This window comes from Triticum dicoccoides, chromosome 7B (assembly GCF_002162155.2).
Source record: "Triticum dicoccoides isolate Atlit2015 ecotype Zavitan chromosome 7B, WEW_v2.0, whole genome shotgun sequence".
NCBI classification, from domain to species: domain Eukaryota; kingdom Viridiplantae; phylum Streptophyta; class Magnoliopsida; order Poales; family Poaceae; genus Triticum; species Triticum dicoccoides.
In genome coordinates, this window is record NC_041393.1 from 396,716,420 (window position 1) to 396,742,079 (window position 25,660).

The 25,660-nt window shown below is 48.8% G+C and overlaps 2 protein-coding genes across 2 annotated transcripts; one reads left to right on the forward strand and one right to left on the reverse strand.

Moving 5' to 3' along the window:
* Positions 1-6,210: 6,210 nt before the first annotated feature.
* LOC119339840 lies at positions 6,211-9,341 on the forward strand. Its single transcript, XM_037611738.1, has 5 exons — positions 6,211-7,111; positions 8,016-8,095; positions 8,286-8,550; positions 8,655-8,922; positions 9,005-9,341. Exons 1-4 carry the CDS (start codon positions 6,262-6,264, stop codon positions 8,906-8,908), a joined length of 1,449 nt encoding a protein of 482 aa, XP_037467635.1. The 5' UTR covers positions 6,211-6,261; the 3' UTR covers positions 8,909-8,922; positions 9,005-9,341.
* Positions 9,342-9,548: 207 nt separating this feature from the next.
* LOC119339841 lies at positions 9,549-22,305 on the reverse strand. The gene is made up of 4 exons (XM_037611739.1): positions 21,985-22,305; positions 10,512-10,676; positions 10,361-10,410; positions 9,549-9,954 (listed from the first exon to the last, which is right to left on the reverse strand). The coding sequence occupies exons 1-3, from the start codon at positions 22,253-22,255 to the stop codon at positions 10,373-10,375; spliced, it is 474 nt and encodes a 157-aa protein (XP_037467636.1). The 5' UTR covers positions 22,256-22,305; the 3' UTR covers positions 9,549-9,954; positions 10,361-10,372.
* Positions 22,306-25,660: the final 3,355 nt, after the last annotated feature.

Below are 25,660 nucleotides of genomic sequence, written 5' to 3' on the forward strand. Positions count from 1 at the left end.
AGGCATAGAGACATAGCAGAAAGCCCCAGAGGGTGTGATGAAGGCTGTTTTCTCTTGGTCATCAACAGCCATGTTTATCTTATGATAGTCGGAGTAAGCATCCAAGAAACATAAGCTCTCACAACCAGCTGTGGCATCAATGATCTGATCAATGCGAGGGAGGGCAAACGGGTCTTTCGGACAAGCCTTGTTAAGATCTGTGTAATCAACACACATATGCCAAGTGTCGTTTTTCTTAGAACAAGCACTAGATTAGCCAGCCACTCAGGATGAAATACTTCCACGATGAACCCGGTAGCTAGGAGTCGGGCCACTTCTTCCCCCAATAACCTTGTGTCTTTCCTCGTTAAAATGACGGAGGTATTGTCACACTAGTTTCATCTTAGGATCAACATTGAGGTGGTGCTCAGCAAATTCTCTCGATACAACAGGCATGTCAGAAGGTTTCCATGCAAAGATGTCCCTATTCTCACAGATGAACTCAATGAGCGCGCTTTCCTATTTAGGATCCATGCCAGTCCCAATAGTGAATTGTTGGGACGAGCCGCCAGGGATGAAGTCAACCTGTTTTGTATCCTCAGCCGACTTAAACTTGAGCAGGGGATCAAACTCTGTGGTGGGTTTCTTCAGGGGGGTCATGTCTGTCGGGTCAACATTAGATGTGTAAAACTTCAACTCTTCTACCGTGCAGGCCGACTCAGCATAAGCTGCATCCCCCTCCTCGCACTCGTGTGCGATTTTCCTGTTACCATCAACTGTGATAGTGCCCTTCGGCCCAGGCATTTTGAGCTTGAGATACACATAGCAAGGCCAGGCCATGAAACGAGCATAAGCCGGCCGTCCAAAGAGGGCATGATATGCGCTCTTAATCTTGACCACCTCGAACGTCAAAAACTCTGATTTGTAGTTATACTCATCACCAAACACAACTTCTAGCTTAATCCGCCCAATAGGATAAGCAGACTTTCTAGGAACGATCCCGTGAAAAACGGTCGAAGATGGCACGAGTTGTTTCTCTGACAAATTCATGCGCCTGAAGGTATCATAATATAAAATGTTGATGCTGCTTCCTCCATCCATGAGCACCTTAGTAAGCTTATAACCATCAACTTGGGGTGCCACCACCAGAGCAGGACAACCCGGATTCTTGACCCTGGGGGGATGATCCTCCCTACTCCAAATGATTGGTTGTTTTGACCAATTTAAATATTCAGGCACAGCCGGCTCAGTCAAGTTGACGGCATTCTTCTTGAGTTTGCTACCCCCCTTGCAGGTGCTAGTCAAAAAGACGTGACACTGCACACTATTTAACTGCTTAGGATTGCTTTGAAAACCTATCTGATTGCCCTGCTGCTGAGTACCTTGACTAGAATGTTGATTTCCTCCTCCATGATTGCCAGACCCCTGATATCCAGACCAAGACCCGCCATGACCATTAAAACCACCGAACAAGCTGGCTCCTGGAAAAATGGATCCTGAGCCGCCAGCCCAGGTTGCCCCGGGTTTCCACCGCCGCCACCTTGGTGATTCTGGAAAACTTGATTGCGATACTGCTACATAATATAACAGTTCTCCCAAGAGTGGCTCGCTGACTTATCTTGAGTAGTGTGCTTATGACATGGACCTTCGAGGGCTTCCTCGAAATTGTGAACCTTATTTGCATTAAATGGTCTCCCGCAATTATTTCGTCTTCGGCCCTTGAACCCGGCATTTGGTGTTGGCAACAAAATTTGTGCCGCCTTCCGGGTGCTTGTGCAGTTGTGCTTGCCATCATTGCCATGATTACCCTGGTTGCCAGTGTTCCAGGAGTTGTTCTGTTGTTGTCCCTTGCCAGCATCATTTTTCTTGCCTTTGATGGCCTTCTCGTCATCTGATGTGGGATCTTTCATGGTGTTTGACTCAACATATCTGGTAAGGACATCCATGAAACCTCCCATGTCCTGAACCGTCCGCTTGAGGCGTCCAAGCTTCTAAACCAAAGGATCAAAATGACAGTTTTTCTCCAAAATTAAGACAGCCTGGGCGGCTAATATGCCATCAGAGGAGTGGATTATATCCGCGACCTGGCGGGCCCAATGATGAGCTAACTCGCCCTCGCGCTGGACACAATGCTGTAAATCAACAATTGTCATTGGGCGCTTGTAGGTTCCTTAGAAGTGTTTGATGAAATGCTCCTTCAGCTTCGACCAAGTGTTAATGGAATTAGGGGGCAAGTTTTTCAACCAAGTATGAGCCAGACCTTCAAGCATCATAGTCAAATACTTAGCACAGACTGCATGGCTAACATCAAGCATGTCCATGGAAAATTTGTAATTTTCAATCCAAGCCGCCGGCTCGAGGTCAGTCGTGTAATTTGGGACCTTACGAGGGCCTTTCAAATCCTTAGGCATGCGCTCGTTCCGAAGAGCCGACAGCAGGCATGGAATCCCAATGGTTCTGGTACTTGATCCTACTCCCTATGAGGCCAAAGGAGTTGAAGTGGGTGATGGGTGATCCGTCGCGTTGGCCGTTTCTGCCTCCCGTTGCGCATGGGCCGTGTCGATGATCTCCTGAGCGTCTAGGGCTCCATGCCGAGGCGAATCACGCAGCTGCTCGTGTCTCCTCTAGGCACTGCTGGAAACCGCAGGCGACTCAGCATGGAGGCTCGTCTTGCGGCTTGGATGCGGGGTGGAGTGGAGTCGCTGTTGGCTATAGGAGTAGTTTGCTTGCTGGGCAACCGCAGTCTTCAACATCTCGATGGTGTGCAAGGCTTCCCTCTCAACTTGGGTATTCCCTGTGATCGGAAGTGCGGCGAGGTTGGTAGCTGCTGCCAACAGGTTATCGACAGGATTGGAGAATTGACCCGCTGGTGTCACAAAACGATCCTGCGTTGTGCAAACATGCAACAGGTGTTGGGCTGCCGGCTCGAGCCAGTGCTGCTGAACCGGCTGACGGGGCTGGGCCAGAGGTGGTCGTCCATCTCCATCCTGAGGCACGACCCTGTTCAAATTGGGTATGACCGGAGCCCCCAGGTTACTCGTCCCAGCCCCCGGTGTAGGTGTGTTGAATAGATGTCTAGGCTCGTAACCAATGGGCAAGCGGCTCTCGTGCCTCCTCCTATGAACCATATCTGAAGCGTTCTGTCAGAGACCCATGTGCCAAGCCTCCGTCCTCAAGCCCTCTTCTTCGCATTGAATTTGGGCTCGCAGCTGCACCATGTGAGCGTTCTCGGCGTTGACATCCTCCTGAGCCTTAGCCATCTGCTCGCGGATTTTAGCTACCTCCGCATTGCGTTCCACCTGATTCTCCACCAGTAACAGCGACTCAAAGAGCATCGTCAACGAGGCGACTAGCTCTGAAAGGACTTGAGCCTGCATTTTAACAGGGCTAGACGCACTTGGATTGGCTGCTGAAGCGTCGGTTTTTCCCATGGTGTCAGCCGCAGTAGAATTGAGGGCCGGTGCAGTGCCCGCCATGTAGATGGTGGTCTAGCGGGGCGACTCGTGATCGTCTAGTGCCGGCTCATCATCAAAGCAGCCCCCAAGTCTACCGTCGTACAACGAGCACATCGACTCGGTATCCCTAACCGATGACTCGCCTCGGAGTAGAGAAGGGTGTCTCCACCAGACGCAGAGTTGTCCATGAGATCGACTCCATGGGTGAAGCCAACGAAAACATGGAATTCCATATCAGAAGAGGAGGTGAGAGCTATGATGTTCCAAATGGAACATAACAAATCTCCATATCCGGATGGCTTCCCCATAGAATTCAATCAGAATTTTTGGAAGGTCATCAAGATTGACCTTTTGGAATTTTTCAATTCCCTTCATGACGGCCAACTTGACCTATTCAGGCTTAACTTTGGTGAGATCGTTTTGTTGCCGAAAATTAAGGAGGTTGAGTGGATCCAGCAATATAGGCCCATATGCCTCCTTAATGCCAGCTTCAAATTTTCACCAAAGTGGCTACTAATAGGCTCAACACGGTTGCTGACCATGTTCTTTGGCCATCTCAAACAGCTTTCATGCAAGGCTGAAATATACTCGACGGAGTAGTAATCCTACATGAGACCAGAGACCGTCCATGAGATGCACCAAAAAACATGAGTGGGGTAGTTTTCAAGATTGACTTTGCAAAGGCCTGTGACAAGGTTAAGTGGTCTTTCCTTAAACAGGCCCTGAGAATGAAAGGATTCTCCGATAAATGGCGCCAGTGGATCCAAAATTTTGTCACTAGAGGTAGTGTGGTTGTCAAAGTCAATGATGACATAGGTCATTACTTTCAAACAAAAAAAAGGACTACGTCAGGGTGACCCCATGTCTCCAATGTTATTTAACATTGTTGCTGGCATGCTGATTATCTTGACTGATCGTGCCAAGCAAGACGGTCAGATTGCAGGTGTAGTACCACACCTTGTGGATGGTGGACTCTATATTCTCCAATATGCTGATGATACAATTCTTTTATGGAACATGATCTGCATATGGCTCGAAACCTGAATTTTTTCTTCCAGCGTTTGAGCAAATGTCAGACCTCAAATTAATTTCCATAAAAGTGAGTTGCTCTACTTGGGAGAAGCCGGTGAGGAGGCGGCTAATTATGCTGGCATGTTTGGTTGTGCACAAGGCAAATTCCCGATTAAATATTTGAGAATTTCGATAGATTATCGGCATCTCTCTAATGTGGAGTGGAAACATGTTGAGGAACGCTTAGAGAAACAATTGACCAGTTGGAAAGGCAAGTTGCTCTATTGGAGGACGGTTGGTCTTGATCAGTTTTGTACTCACAAATATGGTTATCTATATGCTTTTCTTTTACTAACTCCCTAAAGGGATCTTGCAAAGGTTGGATTATTTTAGATCCAGGTTCTTTTGGCAAAGAGACAGTGAAAAAAAGTGCAAGCTGCTCAAATGGAGTGTGGTTTGTAGGCCAAAAGACCAAGGTGGCCTTGGCATTCATGACCTACAGGTGAAGAATGGTGTCTTACTTAGTAAATGGTTGTTCAAACTACTTACTGAGGACCCTCCTGCGCAACAAGTACCTAGGCTGAAAGGTTGTGTCTCAGGCCTATTGGAAACATGGTGACTCGCACTTTTGGGCTGGTCTAATGGCCACAAAGAAACATCTTTTCCACTTTGGATCCTTCGCGATCAAAGACAGGTCAGAAGTTCGTTTCTCGGAGGACATTTGGCTAGGCAATGCCAGCCTCCGAGAACAATATCTTGCCTTGTACCACATTTTCGATATGAATGATACTCTAGCGCGGGTGCTCAGTTCATTCCCGCCAGATATTTCTTTCAGGCAAGATTTGATTGGTCCCCATCTTATGTCATGGCAAAATCTTCTATCTCGTTTGGATTCTATTAACCTGACATAAGGACGGGATGTGTTTCAGTGGAACCTCACTATATCTGGGTCCTTTACAGAACGTACCATGCGCTCATGCATTCAGAGGTTCCGATGGAAAATAACAAGAAAATTTGGAAGTCTAAGATTTCACTGAAAGACAAAATATGGTGCGATTGTCGCATCTCTTGAAATGTATGGTATTTAATCTGGTATGAATTTTTCTAATAATTCTTTTGTAGTACCATGCATTTCAAGAGAAATTTTATCTTGACTTGGTCATGTTTTTTTTTTGCGAAAATTGACTCGGTCATGTTAGGACGAATTCTATGTTTCCTTGTAGTATATGTATTATATATAATCAAACAAAGTAACAAACTTTGGTATAGATTTCAAATCTGTAGAAAAATGAAGAGTGGGGATGCTCGTCTGGATACAGATACTCCAGTCTTTTGGTTTATGTATTCAGCGGTCAAATAGGAGTGGGGATGCTCGTCTGGATACAGATAGTCTGACCTCGGCAAGCCCGGTCCCTCCTAGACGTGCGACTAATGATCATCAAATTTTAAAATTCCATTATAACACCTGCAGATCGTGATCCATGTTCCATGATGCATCACCGGCGCACGGAACAGAGAGAGAGAGAGAGAGAGAGAGATTCCAAAAATAGTCAACCTCATGCCAAGATTACCAGCTTCATTATTGCTGTTAATATCATACTGCGGGCGGGTAACAACCTCCCCGATTAAGCTTAACAACCCCCGCCGGACGGCCATGGTCTTTTACAGGAAGGACCCTGCGTTCCACGTCCCCTGGTTCGTAATTTACGACTAGGACCTCGATACAGCTGAGAAACTATGATATAGTCCCCGCCGGGTCAGCCGCGCCTCCCGCCCGGTCCGTTCCCGCTGCTGTTGTTCCCCGGCGCTCACGCGAATGCCAATGCCAATAGCGGCCGCGGCCGGAAACGGAGAGGCCTCGCCGCTCGTGGAGGCGGTGGGGTGTAACATGCTGCAGCCGCGGGGTGGGCCGCCTCCACCGTCGCCGTCCCCGGTGGTCGGCAAGCCGCTCGCGTCCGGCGCAGTGCCGCGGCACGCGCTGGAGTTCGACGGCGATGGGCGGTATATGGACGCGCCGTGGGACCTGCCTACGTCGCCGGAGACGTCGCCTTCCTCCGCACCGGGGGCGTTCACGTGGCATCACGTCGAGCTCCCGCGGTTGCTCACCGGTGGCGCGGCCGCGAAGCCGCTCCACCACGCGCAGGCGCTGATCGAGCTCCTGTGCCCGCCGCTCACACTCCAGGAGATCCTCGCGCTCGTCGGGAACGGCCCGCACTGCGGCGGCGTCGCCGACGGCGGCGGCGGCGCGCTCGTGCTCCGCGTCAGCGCGCCCGGCCCGCTCGGCAGCGCCTTCGCAATCCGCCTCGCCGCGCGCGTCACCGAGAGCTCCGTAGTCACCGTGTCCGTCGGCGCCGTCCCGCGGCTCGCGTTCGGGACCACGCAGGCGTCGCTCCTCTCGGAGGTGCCCCTCGGGGTGGCCGCCTCGCTCGCCGAAGAGGGGCACGGCGGCGGCCGCGCCGTCGAGGGCGGCGTCGTCATCGACGAGCGCCTGCTCGAGTCGCTGCTCGCCATGAACCACGCGGACGGAGCCCACACCGACAACCCAGTGCCACGGACGGTGTCCAACCTCCTCGTGCACGTCCTCGGCACGCACGTCGACCACGTCCACGACATTGTCACGCGCCTCGAGATGGAGATCGACAACATCGAGCTGCACATCGACAAAGGTGGGTGACGGAGGTTGCTTTCTTGGCTGGTAATCTCAAAGCATACAATAATTTATGTGGTACGGTGCTTTTTCTACTAGTCATCTTTTTAAGAGACTGCAAAAAAAAAAGGCAATCTTTTAGGAGTTGATACTAACTTCATGTCTATGCCTTTGTGGTTGGTGATGACAAATTCTTGTTGTATGAACAACATGAGTTGCATTAATCATCATCATAGAATATTAATTGAACCGGAAGCTTAATTTGGTGGTAAGGAAATGGGGGTTGGGTACCAAATTTGTTGCCATTGTTGATGTGCATTGGAATGGCGAACTGGGAGAACTTCTGGAAGGTCAACACGAGCTTGCTGATGTTCTTGGGTTAACTGTGGATTGTTCGATTTGCAACACAGTTTTGGTTCCACATTTGTGCTTAAGCTGATTCTCAAATGGTGTTTTTCCATCTAGAGGTCATTCCCTGATAGATTGAAGATGCCCTAATGCTGGAATAAAGATAAAAGAGGAAGCTAAGAACTTAACAGGTTTTGCTTATGGATGGTAGAATGTGAATTGTCAAGCAACCTTATTTTCTGAAATGCGATGAATGCAGTGGCGGCCCAACATGATCTTTTCTGCCCCATCTGCGAGTTATTGGGGGGATTTTGTTCATCAATATCTTGGGTTCTAGACAGGTTAATGTCAATGGAATGCAATATAAAGCAAGTCTTCATTACTACTGATAAACTTGTACTCAAATTTGTTTGTAAGGTGATATCATATAATCGAATTACTTTAGTTTATGTAGTAATAGTCTAGTTTGATTATGCATATATCTACAAGGTATCAGATGGCAAATGTATTCACCTAGCACCTGGCAAATCGTCTCTTGAGATTTTTCATGGTATGCTTATGTATGTTGATTGCAGGTGGTCACTTCATGAGGAAACTTCTGTTGGATGGTAGGAGATTCCCCAAAATGCACCTTGATTTACAGCGCCTACTTCAGGTATTTGTTGAACCCTCTCCCAAATTTCTGAAGAGATATACTGGGGATTTGAGTGGGATGTACTTCAGTGATGTATTTAACTGAGTGTCCATGTGACCCCAAGATCAATATCATCTGCTGTTTCCTGACCTACCATACCATGATACCAAATAAAAGTTGGAGACCTGATGCTAATATGCTGTTCCTCCAGGTGGTTTCTCACGGCGAACAAGTCTTCCCCCGTGTGAAGGAAAGATGCGCGAGCAAGAGTTGGTTCGCAACTGAGGATATTGCCGCCCTCGAAGATTTGATCGGCCGCCTTAGGAGGCTCAAGGAAAACCTTGGATTTATAACAAACAGAGTGACTACGCTGCAGGCCAGCCTCGACAGCTGGCAGTCAGAACAGATCAACAAGAGCCTATACTATCTTTCATTCCTCTCCATAGTTCTCCTCCCTCTCTCCATTGTAACCGGAGGTAAGTTCTCCATGTTGGTCATCATAGTGGGCTTCCCCATCATAAGGTTGTTTCCCGTTCATGGGTGATCACCTGGATATACCCTTCCCTGCTATTTTACGCAGTTTTTGGAATGAATGTCGGTGGTGTGCCATGGACCGAGCAGAACAAGAACCCCGCAAATCTGGACGGTTTCGCCAACGTGATGCTGATATGTGCCGTGATCTTGCTGCTCCTTCTGCTTTGCTTTCTGTTCCCTTCACTGTATTCTCATGTGTCGGCATGGCGAACCCGGCGTGAACTGACCAGGAGTGGCTCCCAGAACAAGAGGCACCTGAAACTCTTCAAAGGCCACAGGGAAGGTTACATGCGCCTGTGAGGTGAACATCACAGGTAAAATGGTGCAGCAGTTATTTAGCATGAATGGAACCTTCTTATGTATGCTCATCTCCTTGAAATCCATCCATGAATGCAGGTTCTTCCTGTATTCACCTGGGGGATGCTTTCCGGTAGGCAATCATGAAGGGAAGGTCCGAGGTGTTTCATTGGCAGCGAGAAATCTTGATACCAAGAATTTCTTTGGTGATGTTGTTGTAATATTGGGTGTAAAATTAGACAGAAAACTAGATAGGGGCCATGTACAGCTTTGGTTCACAACCTCCGACATAGGTTCACCACACATCTGTTCATTTTTTAGTTCTTTTCTTTTCCATTGTTATCTTGGGGAAGTTTGGTAGTAAGTCTCACTGTACCATTATTTTGCCTGTAAACTTTTTCAAGAGAGCAAGCTAATTGCTTCGACCATTGTTCTTCAGGTGTCTGTTCATTTACTCTCATCATAGTTGCATGATTTTTCTTCAGAACTGGATCATGGAAGAAACCAACATGTTCAAGAATATGGCAGTATGCTGATTGGCTTCATTGTTTAGACCAAGAGGCACATACAATTTGGGAATGGTCCCGGTCCAAAAGCTTCTTCAGAATATTCACGGTTTCTTCCTACCAGCCAACATAATTCATGAATTCAAGCGGTTGCTATCTTCAATATTCTCAACACAGTTATTCCAAATTTGCACAACATGAGATAAAAATATTGTTTACCCCTTGCAATCTAGTGTTGTACATGTTGAGACGGATTCCCCAAGAGAAATGGTACATGAGTACAATTGGTACATCTGAAGTGCATTTCACTTTCCACGCCACCAAGGACAAGAGATTGTTCAGACCGAAGAACTAATCCCACTTCAACGAAAAAGAATGAAGTGTTCCTAGTGATGCGAATTTGGAGGGCAGTTGCAATCACCACTGTTCACCATTATACACAGCCTCTTGTGAAAATGCCGCCTGCATCGCTATTGAATTACAGTTCAGCTGACAGAAATGGTGAGCAATTGACGGGCAACACAGGAAATGTCCTTCTAGATCCTGCAGTTCATAGCACTGGTGTTAGGAAGCACTTATCAGTAAGTAAACATAGAACTGTGAGTTAAAAGGATTTTTCTTATGTAACATTATATACCCTATATAATCTAAAGCTAGAACAAGCTTGTAATGTTTCAGATATGAAACTGTTGCATTTATAATACTAAACTGAGTAGCTAGATGCTACAACTCTACCGGACTGAATGATCATGGATCTACTGTCAAAAGTATAAGAAAGCTTTTATCGACAGAAGTAGATTCAGACTATCGAAATCCATCGGCATATTTCTGCAGTGTAGCTTACTCAGGTCTATCATGAGCACCCATACGTATATCAGCTGGGATGATAATATATTCTGGAAAAAGAAATGATAATAGACCAAAGTGATAATAGACCAAAGTAATGCACCTCAATCCAAGTTTAATTCTGGTTTTGCAACTGCACACGAGATGAATGATCTGCAAATATAATACAACATGAATATCATAATTCATCAGGTTTATCTGAGCCGAGTAGTGCAATAAAGAACCAGATATAGTGTTAGTATGGTGAATAGTACCACTTGTAACACCAGTAGAAATCATTCTATCCATATTATCTATACGTCTTTGTATGGACCTCAGTAGCATGTTTAGCGCTAACACTCTCTTGCGGATAGAAGAAATCCTTGCTGCATGTTGTGCTATTACCGGGGAGGGTGCATTCTCCAATAGCCTGTCTAGTTCTGCAGAAACCAATAGGCATAGTTTCATAAAATTCACGACGCACAAGGAGAGTATGAGTTGAAAACAATATGCATGCAGAGAAAAATAACAACACAAAGTTCAATTCAGAAACATATGAACCACAAAATAAGCATCCAATAACAGAAGTATAAATCTCTGGGGTGATATCTTGCCAAATGCTGATGTACTTCACATAACATGGTTCAAGGTAGGATCACATGTGCCGGGAAATACACAGGAGCACATGGATGCTCCACCCCCCTATATGAAATTAAATTCAAAAAATACAAGAAAAATTCAAAAAATGAAATCTTGAACTATCAAACTCAGGTGCCCATTCTACTCCCGTATGAAGTTTCGTAGAAAAAATACCAGGAAATGTATCCGTGGCGACAAAAATACAGTCCGAAATAAAATCCATCCAAACAGTTTTTTTTCTATACATAATAATTATTTGTCTTTTTTGCCACGGATACGTTTCCTGGTATTTTTTTCATGAAATTTCACACGAAAGTATATTGGGTTCCCAGGTTTCATATTCCAAAATCTCAGTTTTTTTTTTTTTTTGAAATTTCCTTGTATTTTTTTTGAATTTAATGTTCACATAGGGGTGTGGAGCACCCAGGTGCTACAAATCCTCTTCCCACGTGTGCCTCTCAATACTGCAAGCACGATAAGCAATCTCTCATAGGCAACATGATTAAATGTACATTAGTTACCCTAAGATCGGATTTAATTCCTTGCAATTAACTCGATGGTGCTGGTAGGGTGCAGGGCACAAGAGCAAAACCTGTCGTCGCAAACAAAAGGGCAAAAAACATGTACTCTTTTTTTTTCCGAAAAGGCTCAGATCTATTATAAAGATTCGTACAAAGCACCCCAAACATAGTAAAAATACATCAAGGTTTTTGGACCACCGAACGACCACTACCGCCGCTAGAACGAGCTGTCGACGGGCCGCTGTCGCCGCTCCCGTACCGGAACCAGCCTGACCTTGTCAATGACAGCAGGTAAGTCTTCGTGCACGTGCCCTTAAGGACCAGCGCCCCAAAGCCGCAGGCGCCGCCATTGAACCCTTAAATCAATTCGAAGAACCTGACACGAAATCTCACCGTCTCGTATGCAAGGCGAGAAACCCTAACCACGCCACCCCAAGGAGACGGCAAGAATCTACTCCCAAGCTCCGTCTAATCCATCCTAACGGACGAACTTGAGGAGGATCAGAGCCTGGAAGACGGAGCCTGGAAGACTGGCTCGGAGATGAAGCACCGCCATCCATCCGAGTGCCGCCCCTGTGAGGATTAAGACCCTAACCTATCTACTAACCGGACTCAAGACACCAAGATTCCCCTCCCCGCCATCGGAGGGAAGGAGATTCCACGGGCTCGCCAGCAGATATTGAGGTGAGGAAGCTTCGCCCTAGTCGCCTTGCGAGAGGGGAAGGAAAGCCAACGATAAATGTTAGAGTACGTAATGGCCTAATGGGCCTGCGCCCGTTAGTCTTAGGGTTAATTAGAGATAAGGGTCGCTTGCTTGGGAGTCAAGTAAACCTCTCTATATAAGGAGAGGAGATGTATCAATCTAATCAAGCAACAAGCAATCATATTTGCTAGGCTTCCTTAGGGAGCCGGGAGACCTAACCCTAGTCGCCGCCCTGCTCTCTCTCTCTCGCGCGCGCAAGCAACGACGGCGCCCCAATGCCGGCGACCACGCCTTCCTCCACGCCACCCCTCCTTCCACCCCTACAACCTGAGACCACGCTCTGGTAGGGATCCGGTTCATACCAATTTGGTATCATCTTTCCCGGTTCGATCATGTCCAGCCCTCCACCGAGTTCTTCCCACCCGCCGCTGCCGCACACCTACCCGCCGCCACCAGCGTCTTCGTCGGCGCACCTACCCGCTGCCACCACGCTCTGGTAGGGATCCGGTTCATACCAATTTGGTATCATCTTTCCCAGTTCGATCATGTCCAGCCCTCCACCGAGTTCTTCCCACCCGTCGCCGCCGCACACCTACCCGCCGCCACCAGCGTCTTCGTCGGCGCTGCTGCCCCACACAGCAGGCGCGCCGGCAGTGGGTGTGCTGGCGTCCTCAGGGGCGATTGCACCCTCTGCCCCGGCGCCGTCCGCCCTCGTCCTCACCCCGGAGCAGATGATAGCCGCAATCCTGGAATTACGGCAAGCCGTGGCGGGCATCAGGGCCTTCCTCGTCGGGCCCTATGCGCCCCAGCCGCATCCCCAGCAGCCACCTCCGCCGCCGCCACACCAACAGCGGCTACCCCCGCCGCCGCCGCCCTCGGCGCCTGTCATCTCGTACCAGTATGGGATGCCCTACGACGGGACTGCGACGACCTCGCTCCCATTAGCGCCGCCACCGTCCAGGGCATCCCCATCTAGCAGATCAAGTTCCCGCTGTCGCCGTCACCGCTTCCGACTTGGATCGCTACCTGTCACGTGTCGGTGGCGGTGAGGCTGCAGGCTGCTGCGCGCGGCCTCCTAGCGTGTCGGCGTGTGCGGGAGATGCGTGGTCTGCAGCTGCAGCTCCTCCAAGTTGCGCTTCGCTGCGCAAAGGACCTCGATCTCGTCCGCTGCGTCGGGGATCTTGGGCATGTGGTTTCCCCCACGGGCGGCGGGCATGCTGTTTTCCCCGCGGGCAGCGACCTCAACGTCTGCGACATCGGCGGTTGGGGAGGCGCACCCCTCCTCGTCATTCTCCATCGAAAGCCCTCCACTCTTCTCTGTGCGGTGCAGACCAACAGCCGTCCGGCGGGGAGAAGGCATGGTGTCACCTCTTAGAGTTATATTGATAATGGCATTTGGCCTTTTGTATTCTAGTCTTTTGGCATCCTTTTGTAGCCTTTTGGCATCCTCTTGTACATGTATATATGTTGGCTTTGGCCTCCTAATTAATACAAGTTGTTAATGTAACATGGTATCAGGTCCAAGTTAGGGTCTCCACCTCACGCACCATTGCAACTCGTGCTAATCAGATCGAATTTTTTTTCTCTTTGCTTGGTCTTCCTTCGATCTCATCGGCTTGGAGATCTGTCTGCCCGTATCCTCCAAGGGGCTGCTGCATTTTTTCTTCCGATCTGCTCCAAGTCGAGTCGCCGTCCGCCCGTATCCCCAAGGGCGCCGCCGCTCGTCTTCCTCCAAGGTCGCCGCTGGCCCTGCCGAACCTGGCTGTCGTCTGCTTCCTGCATCATTGCTTTGTGCCCGCCGCCGTGCCGCCCCCGGCTCCGATTCCCGGCGCCCTCCCACGCGCGTTACTCCCTACCGCTGTTGTACTCCCGTTTCGGCTGCTCGGATCAAGCGCGCGGTTGCTCCCGTTTCGGCCGCCTGGATCGACCTGTCTAACGCTCGAGGCGCTCTTCGTCCGCTTTGCGCTACTGACGCCCGCGTCCTCCGGCCTTCACCGTTGTCCGCCTCGGCCGCCATCTGTACGCCAGCCCGTCGCGTTGCGCGTGCACGAAGTCTACAGCTGCTGCGATCTGTTCGTGGCAGCTTTGCTGGAAGTCGCAGCTTGGGCCGTTGTTTTGGGCCTGCCTTGGGTGCTGGCCTGCAGCCTTGGGCATCGATGTTGTAGCTCCTCACGGGACGTCATTCCAGTGGATTGGCTGACTTGTGTTATGTGATCCAAAAAAAGAGAGAGTAAAAAAAATTGATATGATGTTCCCGTCGGGGCAACATCTTCATTGTTACCCGCAGACTTCCGACGGTGTTCCCTATATTGATCATGTCTCACACATGCGCCGTTGCTCAGTGCTTGGTGCTCGTCCGTCTGTGACGTTGTCCCCTACGACGTGTTCAGCAGGCTTCGGTGACCGCTCTGCATCGACTCCTCGAGTGGCTTCCACATGCGGCTCTATGTCAACTCGTTACTCTCAGTCGACTCTACACGCAGCTTCCACGGGTGGTGGGATTGCTCATTGTCGACAGGTGTTTCTACTTCGACCTCTTCTGCCATGTCCCTATCTGCGCGTGAGATTGCGCAACTGCAATGCCTGATTGCTGCTTGGGATTCTTCACCGTCTGGTTCTGCGGGTTCTGTGACTGACTCTTCTGGCACTGAGAAACCACCTTCTAATCATTCAGATACATCCCCATGGATTCTTGATACCGGAGCATCTTTTCATATGACTTATGATTCTTCCACTTTAACCTCCGTTCGACCTGTCGAGTCTCATGTTCGTGTTCTTACAGCTGATGGCACTCCCCTTGCTGTAGCTAGCCGAGGCACTCTTAGCACTTCTTCATTTCATGTTCCCTCTGTCGCTCATGTTCCTCGACTTACCATGCAGCTCATATCTGGTGGTCAGATTGTTGACTCTAGTTGTAGGGTCATTCTCGACTTTGATTCGTGTTCTGTTCAGGACCGTCATACTGGTGCTCTGCTTGGTGCTGGCCCGCACCGCCCTGATGGTCTTTGGGAGCTTGACTGGCTTCGTCTTCCCTCCGCTGCCACCACCGCCAGTCTCGCAGCCCCTGTTGCTGCATCTACCAGCTCTTTTCAGCAGTGGCATCATTGTCTTGGCCATTTATGTGGTTCTCGTCTCTCATCTTTGGTTCATCGTGGTGTTCTGGGGTCTGTCTCCGGTAACGCTTCGTTGCATTGTCTGGGTTGTAGACTTGGTAAGCAGATTCAGCTACCCCATCCTCACAGTGAGTCAGTGTCCGAGCGCCCTTTTGATCTCGTTCACTCTGATGTTTGGGGTCCGGCTCCCTTCGCTTCGAAAGGGGGTCATCGCTACTATATTATCTTTATAGATGATTTTTCTCGGTACACTTGGATATATTTCATGTCTTCTCGTAGTGAGGTCTTATCTATTTACAAAAAAATTGCTGCCATGGTTCACACCCAGTTTGCCTCTCATATTCGTGTTTTTCGCGCAGATTCAGCTGGTGAGTATATCTCCCAGCATTGCAAGGATTCCTTGCTGAGCAGGGTACTCTTACTCAGTTCTCTTGCCCTGGTGCTCATGCTCAGAATGGTGTGGCTGAGCGCAAGCATCGTCATCTTCTTGAGACGGCGCGTGCGATGATCGCCGCCTCTCTTCCGCCTCACTTCTGGGTTGAGGCTGTTACCACTTCCACCTATCTCATCAACATTCAGCCATCTGCTGCTCTACAGGGTGGTATCCCTCTCGAGCATCTTTCTGGTCGTTCTCCTGATTATTCGTCGCTTCGTTTGTTTGGTTGCGTTTGCTATGTTTTGCTTGCCCCTCTTGAACGCACCAAATTGTCCGCTCAGTCTGTTGAGTCTGTCTTTCTCGGATACAGTGATAAGCATAAGGGCTACCGATGTTGGGATCCTGTCAGTCGTCGCAATGCGTATTTCGCGGGATGTGACCTTTGATGAGTCCTGTCCCTTCTACCCGCGTCCATCCTCCTCGGCCTTTTCCACGGAGGACATCTCTTTTCTTACATTTCCGGATACACCTCCTTTTGTGCACAGTATTCCTACTCCTCGTCGTATTCCTACTCCTCGTCCCGCTGTTGCAGATTCGATGCCATCCTCTCCTACGGTTTCTTCTCCTCCCTCGTCTCATAACTCTCCACCTTCATCATCGATATCTTCCCCTTCTCCACCTTCATCGCCGGTACATTCCCCATCTTCACCTCCAGTGATTCCACCTCTTCCCTCCTTTCCATTCCATTATACTCGTCGTCCACGTGTTGTGGACGAGTCTACTGATACGCCCTCTACTTCTGGTGCGTCGTCTTCCTCCTCTCAGCCGACTTATGGTCTTCGTTCTCGGCCTTGTCCGCCCCCTGGCCGATATTCTCCTTCTCGTTATGGTCTTTCGACCGTTCTTGAGCCGACTTCTTATCGAGATGTTGTTGTTCATCCTGAATGGCAGTTTGCGATGGCAGAGGAGATTGCTGCTCTTGAGTGCCCCGGCACGTGGGATCTGGTTTCTCTTCCTCCCCGTGTTCGTCCCATCACTTGTAAGTGGGTCTATAAGATTAAGACTCGCTCTGATGGTTCTCTTGAGCGTTACAAAGCTCGTCTTGTGGCTCGTGGCTTTCAGCAGGAGCATGGTCGTGATTATGATGAGACTTTTGCTCATGTGGCCCATATGACCACTATCCGCACACTTCTCGTCGTGGCCTCTGTTCGTCATTGGTTTGTGTCAGCTTGATGTGAAGAATGCCTTTCTAAATGGTGAGTTGTGTGAGGAGGTTTATATGCAGCCACCACCTGGGTATTTTGTTCCTGATGGCATGGTTTGTCGTCTTCAACGCTCTCTCTATGGCCTTAAACAAGCCCCCCGTGCCTGGTTTGAGCGTTTTGCCTCTGTGGTGACCGCCGCTGTTTTTTCGCCCAGTGCTCATGATCCAGCATTGTTTGTCCACCTTTCTGCTCTTGGTAGGACTCTTATTCTTCTATATGTTGATGACATGATCATCACCGATGATGACTCTGAGTACATTGCCTTTGTCAAGGCACGTCTTAGTGAGCAGTTTCTTATGTCTGATCTTGGTCCTCTTCGCTACTTTCTTGGGATTGAGGTTTCTTCTACCTTTGATGGCTTCTTTATTTCCCAAGAAAAGTATATCTAGGATCTTCTCTCTCGTGCAGCTCTTAGTGATGAGCGCACTGTTGAGACTCCTATGGAGCTCAATGTCCATCTTCGTGCTTTTGATGGGGAGCCCTTGTCTGATCCGACGCGTTATCGTCATCTTGTCGGGAGTCTTGCCTATCTTGCCGTCACTCGTCCAGATATCTCCTACCCTGTCCATATTCTGAGTCAGTTTGTTTCTGCTCCTACTTCAGTTCACTATAGTCACCTTCTTCGTGTTCTACGATATCTTCGTGGCACGATCTCTCATCGTCTCTTCTTCCCTCGTTCCAGCTCGTTACAGCTCCAGGCCTATTCGGATGCTACGTGGGCTAGTGATCCTTTGGATCACCGTTCACTTTCTGCTTACTATGTTTTTCTTGGTGGTTCCCTCATTGCCTGGAAGACGAAGAAACAGACTGCAGTTTCCATTCGAGTGCAGAGGCCGAGTTGCGAGCTATGGCTCTTCTGACGGCAGAGGTGACTTGGTTATGATGGTTACTTGAGGATTTCGGTGTTTCAGTTACTACACCTACCACCCTCTTGTCCGAGAGTACAGGTGCTATCAGTATTGCGCGGGACCCCGTGAAGCATGAGCTTACCAAGCATATTGGTGTTGATGCCTTTTTTGTGCGCGCTGCTGTTCAGGATCATGTTATTGCTCTTTAGTATGTGTCTTCCGAGTTACAGCTAGCGGACTTCTTCACGAAGTCCCAGACTAGAGCGCAACATGGGTTTCACCTCTCCAAACTCAGTGTTGTGGATCCACCATGAGTTTGAGGGGGGGTGTTAGAGTTATATTGATAATGGCATTTGGCCTTTTGTATTCTAGTCTTTTGGCATCCTTTTGTAGCCTTTTGGCATCCTCTTGTACATGTATATATGTTGGCTTTGGCCTCCTAAATAATACAAGTTGCTATTGTAACATCACCGACAGGAGCGCACCGCATAGCACCACTGCATTCCGCCGCCTGCCGCCGCGAGGGCACCTCTGCTAGTCGCTCTTGCGACCACTTCCAGGTGACCATACACATGCACTCCTTTTGTCCAGATGATGTCCATGGGATCCAGGTGGCTATACACGTGCACGTCCGACGTGCGGATGGTGTCCACTTTATGTTCAGGGGTCCAAAATAAAGCGTCCCAGTCCATTTCAGGTTGAGAGTAATAAAACAAGCCGAGATGTAAAAGGCTTGTTTTTAGGTGTTAGGTTTGTGTTGCATTGAGTCATGGTTGGTTATCAGTTGGTTAGGTTGCAACTCGAGGACAAGCTGCATGTCCAGGTGGGGTGTAGTGTTAAGAGTACGTAATGGCCTAATGGGCCTGGGCTGGCGGTATAGCCCGTTAGTCTTAGGGTTAATTAGAGATAAGGGTCGCTTGCTTGGGAGTCAAGTAAACCTCTCTATATAAGGAGAGGAGATGTATCAATCTAATCAAGCAAGAAGCAATCATATTTGCTCGGCTTCCTTAGGGAGCCAGGAGACCTAACCCTAGCCGCCGCCCTGCTCTCTCTCTCTCTCTCTCTCACGCGCGAGCGCAAGCAACGACGGCGCCCCAGCGCCAGCGACCACGCCATCCCTCCTTCCACCCCTACAACCTGAGACCACGCCCTGGTAGGGATCCGGTTCATACCAATAAACCTGTACACTCATGTAATGATGGCGCCACAGAAGCCTTGCTTCTACCGTATTCAACTTATATAAGTGTGCAGGTAATAAAGGGCAGCCCCAGTGCATGTAGCTCCCGCTTGCACAGGGTCTGGGGAAGGGTCCGACCACTTTGGGTCTATTGTACGCAGCCTTTCCCTACATTTCTGTAAGAGGCTGTTTCCAGGACTTGAACCCGTGACCTCATGGTCACAAGGCAGCAGCTTTACCACTGCGCCAAGGCTCCCCTTCATAAGTGTGCAGGTAATAAACAAACAATTTATTATAGTCAATACAACATAATACCACTACTCTATGTCCTGACCTTAAACACCAGAACCGTCCAGATACAAGGGGTGCGCATCACCCGGAGCCAAAGACTCGCTACCCATATAGGTCCTGCTTTTTATGGAAAGCAACATGCACTGGAGAACCCAGCCTAGCAAGTATGGTTTGCTGGACCAAATCTTCCTCAATCAGGTATTTATCTTACTCTGCGTATTTCCATGTGTTTTGTCAATTTAACTATCATATTTGTGTTTGTATCGACAGTGATGTACTTTTCAGTAATATAATTTTAATTCCAATCTAGCGAACCCTTTTGTATGCCATAACTTAGCACCTCGCTGGCTTCATTTCTATTTGTTTGTCCACTGAGTTAGTTGCTTAATATACTTCATTTTGTTGTTTGGGTGTTTCAAAGTGCAGTTTTTTATCCAAGAACTGAGCCCCGATGATATTCCAAACCGCTCTTGTTTGTCTTTCACTTATGTAGGATAATAATAGAGCCAACAGCTGGCTATATAAATCTACCATATCACCAAAAGCCAGCCTTAGTTACTGTATAGAGTTGGCAATTAGGTTAGTACTTTTTTTCACTTTCTCTCTTCATTTTTCTCATTAGTTCTTTTTACCTAGGAGCACACGTAGAGCTCACTCCTTCTCTTTTTCCTTACCTCTCTTTTCCACATAGGCAAAAATGTCATCTAATAAGCAGGCTTATAGCGTACTACCTCCATCTCGGTTTATTGGTCCCCTTTGTATTTTGTGCCAAATTTTGATAATAGATTTCACTAACAAAATATAAGTTGTATACCACAAAACTTATATTGTTGGATTCATATTCGAAAGAGGTTTTCAATGATACTATTTTCATGGTAAATAACTTATTTTTTGGTAGTTAAATCAAAGGTCAAAGTTTGACCCAAAATACAAGGGGGGCTAATAAACCAGGACGGAGGTAGTACTAGTATTATACTTCCTCTGAATACGCTATCATTGTCAAGTCAGCCATGCCACTTAAAAACATGCTCTACATTATTATTAGTTCATAAATACTCCCTCTGTTCCGAAAAACTAATTGCACTGCAACAAAACTGAAACCAAATACTAGCATGAGCATCTCTACAATAAGAATGATCTTCGGTTCGAATTGACAGAAAAATACACATTAACTACTGCTCAGACAACAAGGCTGGGTCAGTACCAGAATGACCATAAAAAAGAAATACTAGCGCGAGTACCCATATCACACTGTGCCACAAAAATTCAGGAGCTTAAAGCAGAATCTGTTGGTCCTTAGGCATTTCTAACCGATCCCCAGTAACCAGTTAGAGGAGTAAAATTCCGGTTTTACTCTAACCGGGACCTAACCGATCCCCAATAGACCATAGTGGAGTAAAAAAATTACTTGGCCACCGCAAATCTCCCTATTTTTACTCCACCGCTTGGTGGCCGAGTAGAAAATCTCTCCCTCTCTTCCTTTCCTTTGCCTCCTCTTCTCCCCCTCGCCCTGCCGCCGGCGCGTCCCCCGCCCTTCCCTACCGCCCCCTCACCTTCCCATGGCCGGACGCGGTGGCCGGTGATCTCCGCCGCCGATCCACAACGCGGATCCGCGCCGCCACGCCCGTGGGTCGTCGTCTGTTGGCGCATCCTCAAGCCGCCACCGCTCGCCCAATCGGCCCACCCCCACCTGATTCGCCGATTTCCCGGAGCTCCCTCCGCCGCGGCCGCCGACGAGGACCTACCTCGGCGTCCGGCAGCGCTCGTGGGGGATATGGGTGGCAGAGATCACCGACCGGGAGACCCACAAGAGGAAGTGGGACGGGTCGTTCCACACGGCGGACCTTGCGGCGATGGAGTATGACCGGTGGCAAGTCCGGTTCCACGGCCGCGATGCGAGGCTGAACTTCCCATTCTGGACAGCGTCGGTCCACCTCATCCCGCCGGAGCCGGGTGTGGTGAGCGCGGCGATAGCGCGGGAGGAGTGAGAGGCGAGGGAGCGCCTCGAGGCGGAGGCCGCCGACGAGGCATACATGGAGGACCTCCGCCGCCAACACTTGAAGCTCGTGGAGGCGGAGCAGGCGATATTCGCCGACAAACGGGGAGGTCATCGTCATCTCCGATGACGAGGTGTAAGGCGGCGAGGAGGAGGAATTCGACGTTGAGGAGTGGCAGAGCATCTTCCCCGACTGCGACGACGACGGCACCGGCAAGGACCCAGCTCTCACCGAGGGTGGCCTGTCGAGGAAGGATTGGCTCAACCTCCACTACGGCCGTTGAGGTTGAGTAGTTTTTAGTGTAGTTTTAAGTTTAGTGTAGTTTAGGTCCAAATTTATGTTTAATGTTCGGTTGTCAAGACTATCTATGTTGAACTTATGTTTAAATGCATGCAAGTTTCGGTTGAAATTAGGTTGAATTTATGCAAATTTACGTTTTACTCCGCTAAGTTTAGGTGATCGGCTAAAACCGACCATAACTTAGTGGAGTATAAATACTCCACTAAGATTTACTCAACCGGATACTCCGCTATTTTTTAGGGGATCAGTTAGAAATGCCCTTAGATCAGTCAGATGCCATATCTTATCACTAAGTATCAATTAATCCAATTCACTTAGAGCAGAGCAAATCTGTATCGAATCACTTGATTAAAACACATGCCGGAGACACCTCAACGCAAACTAGCCACGAAGCGCAAACAAAACCCTAGGCGAAGAGGAGCCCGCACACCCCCACGGGACGGCCGCAGAGGCAGCAGCGAGGAGCAAGTAAATTTGAGGCCAAGGCGTAAGAGATGATGCAGGAGGTAACCACCTACCTCCGTTGAGGCGGTCAATGGCGGTGGCGAGCTCGGCCTGGCTCTGGGCGGTGGCCGCGGCGCGCGCCTCATGCTCCTCAAGCGCGCCGCCTAGCACCCCTGCGATGGCCGCAGCCAGCGCCTCGCACCTGTCAGGAAGAGGACCCGTGTCCACATCCTCCAAGCCGCCGTCCCTGGTGATCTTCGGAGGCCGGTCGTCGCCGCCGGCGATTGTAGCAGACGGGCCGGAGGTGGTGGGAAGATCGAAGCCGTCCATTAGAGGTAGTTCCATCGAGAGAGGGCTGGAGACAAGCAGTGGGATCGGGAGGACGCCGGGCCTCAGATTAGGCCTAGCAATGGGCTTCGTTTAATTTCCTCATGCTGGGGATTTGAATGGGACAAAAGAGCAGCGGGCTTCTAGTCGCGTTCTGGGCCAGCCCAGTATCATGGCTACATTGTCGCTCGTCCAGAGTCATTGTTTTTGAAAAAACACGAATTTCAAAAAAGTTAATGGATTTTGAAAAACAAGGACGGATTTGAGAAAATAATTCACGAATTTGCAAAAAAATTGCATCAATTTTGAAAATAAGTTCATGAACTTGAAAAAGTTTGCGGATTTTGTAAAAAAGCGCAAATTTGAAAAAAAATCATCAATTTTAAAAAATAAATGAATTTGAAAAAAGTTCACGGGTTCTGAGAAAAAATTCAAATTTGAAAAGAGTTTGTGGATTTAAAAAGCATTGAAAAGGTCAAGAATTTAAGAAAAATGTTCATGATTTTAAAAAGGGAAATAAAATGAACAAAGAAAGAGAAAGAGAATAAAAAGGAAAACACAAAAGAAAACCCGGGCAAGCAAAACGGAAAAGAAAAAAAAAGAAACCAAACAGAGAAACCGATCTGTCCTTTAGCGTTGTAGTTGAAGAAAAACAAAAAGAAGTAAACTAGGCACAACAGGCAAGTTGTCCACTTGGTTACCCCGGTTTGTACTAAGGCCAACTCCAATGCGTTGACCCAAACGAACGTGAATCTGATCTCTTTTTTTGTCTGTTTGGGTTGCCAATTTGGCTCATGTCCGCATGAATTTGGACAGTGCGCCCAACCGGCCTACCCATTTGGTCTGTTTGGGTTGTCTCAGAAAAATGGTATGTTTGGGTAGTGCGCCAATCCATTATGCCCTCGGTCATTTTTTCAACTTCCATTTTTTGGTAATCAAACATAGCAAGTATATAGCAAAATAAGTCTAGCATATTTACATTGTATGCTATGCCGGCATACAGCATTGGAACAAAAGGATCACCACGGCCATAGTTCATGCACCTTGACCCTAGTTCATGAAAACCAAACAAATAGAAGATGATCACGCATCTCGGTTTTGGATTAACTTTTGCTTCCCTTCAAACTCAACCTTCTTTTTTGGAGTCATCTTGCTCGTGTCGCCCGTCATGATCTCCACTTCCTTGGAGATTAGCGCAAGCTCGACCACCCTTGCTCTTGTCTTGGCATTGGCCTCTTCGATCTCGAGCTTCTTCTTTTGTATGTCGGAGTAGGTCTTCATGGCCTCCTCTTTCTCTTGGCGCTTCCTCTTTTCCCTCTCTTTCTTTTGGGTCATGAACCCCTTCAAAGTTTCTTGCAAGGTGATTGTCGAAGCATCAAGCTTTGCATCCACCTTGGAATTGGTCTTCCCCTAGGCCTCTTCTTTCACTTGGGTCGGGGACCGACGAGCCCCCCCCCCCCACCTCTTTTCTGGGCCACATATTGCTCCTTAAACTTTGGGCATCCACCTTGGAAATGTTGTTCCTTTTTGCTCGGTGCCGGTTTTGGAATCTTGTATAATTGCCATCGAAGCTTCGCAAATCAACTTGTCCTCGTCCTCTCTGTATGCTCCCTTCCTCACACTACTTCTCCTACTTTGTGATCGGCCTTGCTTTACAAGCTCTTCATCAAACAACAATGGCTCTCCATCGATGTCGACACAATCTTCGCCTTCGGGGTCTTGGCCATCATTGTATTGGTCGTGGGTGTCTTGGGAGGCAGCTTCTTGGCCGTCTTGAATCTCTTCTTCATCATACCCTTGGCCATACTCGTTGATCATATCCTTCAAGACTTCCACGTAGAACCTCAGATCGGTCGGCGTGGGGGTAGGCACTTCACCGAACAAGTTGTGGGTATCAGGAAAGTTGGCCAGGGAGACCACCCGTGAGTGCTTCCTTTGCATTCCAGTGGACTGGCCGGCCATAGGTTAGGCATTCAGATCAGCGCGGAGCACCATGGAAGAGGTTGGCACGTAGTCACCCACTTTTGGCGAGCCATCCCTAGGTGGCGTGGAGAAGCGGAACGCGGCCGAGTCGTGTTCAGGGAACAAACACGTACACCGGCAGCGGCATTGTTGACATGCGCGGCCACTCCAAAAGCTTTGGCGGACGGGCCGCTAACGAGCCCATGTTGGCCACTATAGCAGCGGCGACTAGAAGGGCCAACTTGTGGTACCCTAGTAGGAGAAGGGCCTATTGCGCTGCTTTGGCGATGAGGGCCTCGTTGTTCTTAGCGGCAGCCTCCGCCTCAACAAATCGTGGCGACAATGTCTCTTTTTCATGTCACGCCTCCTCTGGTCAGCTCGCTTCGCCACCTCATGGGATGTCTCCTCTAGGGTGTGCACCTTCTTCGGCTTCTTCAAGGCCACAGCGAGGATGGTGATGGAGTCAAATCCAGCAAATCTCGGGTAGGGGTCCTGGAAAGGTAGCCTCGGTATGATGGTAATAGGAGACAAGAATTTACCCAGGTTCGGGCTCCTTCGTAGAGATCTCAAATACGCATATGCTACTTGTGAGCTGCGTTGGGATTTTTCCCGAAGAGGAGGGGCGAATCAATCTAGTACCGGATAAGTATTTCCCTCAATGAGAACAAGGTTATCGAACCAATAGGAGAACCACTGAAAGGATCGAGAAGTGGTGTCTAGAGGGGGGGTGATTAGACCCTCAACAAGCAAAAGTGGCAGTTTTTAAGTTCTTCAAGTTAAGGTGGAGTTTTAGCACAAATTTAAGCATTCACAATACATTTCAAGCAAGCATGGCAAGAGAATGAGCAGCGGAAAGAGTAAAGCATGCTAGTTGCAAGAAAGTAAAGGGATGGGATTGGAGTGTGCAAACGCAATGTAGACACAGAGATTTTGGGCGTGGTTCCGATAGGTGGTGCTATCGTACATCCACATTGATGGAGACTTCAATCCACGAAGGGTAACGGTTGCGCGAGTCCATGGAGGGCTCCACCCATGAAGGGTCCATGAAGAAACAACCTTGTCTATCCCACCATGGCCATTGCCCACGAAGGACTTGCCTCACTCGGGTAGATCTTCACGAAGTAGGCGATCTCATTGCCTTACAAACTCCTTGGTTCAACTCCACAATCTTGTCGGAGGCTCTCAAGTAACACCTAACCAATCTAGGAGACACCACTCTCCAAAAGGTAATAGATGGTGTGATGATGATGAACTCCTTGCTCTTGTGCTTCAAATGATAGTCTCCCCAACACTCAACTCTCTCTCACTGGTTTGGCTATGGTGGAAAGATGATTTGAGTGGAAAGCAACTTGGGGAAGGCTAGAGATCAAGATTCTTGTGGTTGGATTGGAATGTATTGGTCTCAACACATGAGTAGGTGGTTCTCTCTCAAAAAATGAGTAGTGGAAGTGTAGGCACGTT

Coding starts and splice junctions, on each gene's coding strand:
- LOC119339840 (XM_037611738.1), top strand. CDS start 6,262: ATGCCAATGCCAATAGCGGCCGCGGCCGGAAACGGAGAGGCCTCGCCG. Junction 7,112..8,015: donor CGAGCTGCACATCGACAAAG/GTGGGTGACGGA, acceptor TGTTGATTGCAG/GTGGTCACTTCATGAGGAAA. Junction 8,096..8,285: donor ATTTACAGCGCCTACTTCAG/GTATTTGTTGAA, acceptor CTGTTCCTCCAG/GTGGTTTCTCACGGCGAACA.
- LOC119339841 (XM_037611739.1), bottom strand. CDS start 22,255: ATGGAACTACCTCTAATGGACGGCTTCGATCTTCCCACCACCTCCGGC. Junction 10,677..21,984: donor CATTGACCGCCTCAACGGAG/GTAGGTGGTTAC, acceptor TGGTTTCTGCAG/AACTAGACAGGCTATTGGAG. Junction 10,411..10,511: donor TTCTACTGGTGTTACAAGTG/GTACTATTCACC, acceptor TTATATTTGCAG/ATCATTCATCTCGTGTGCAG.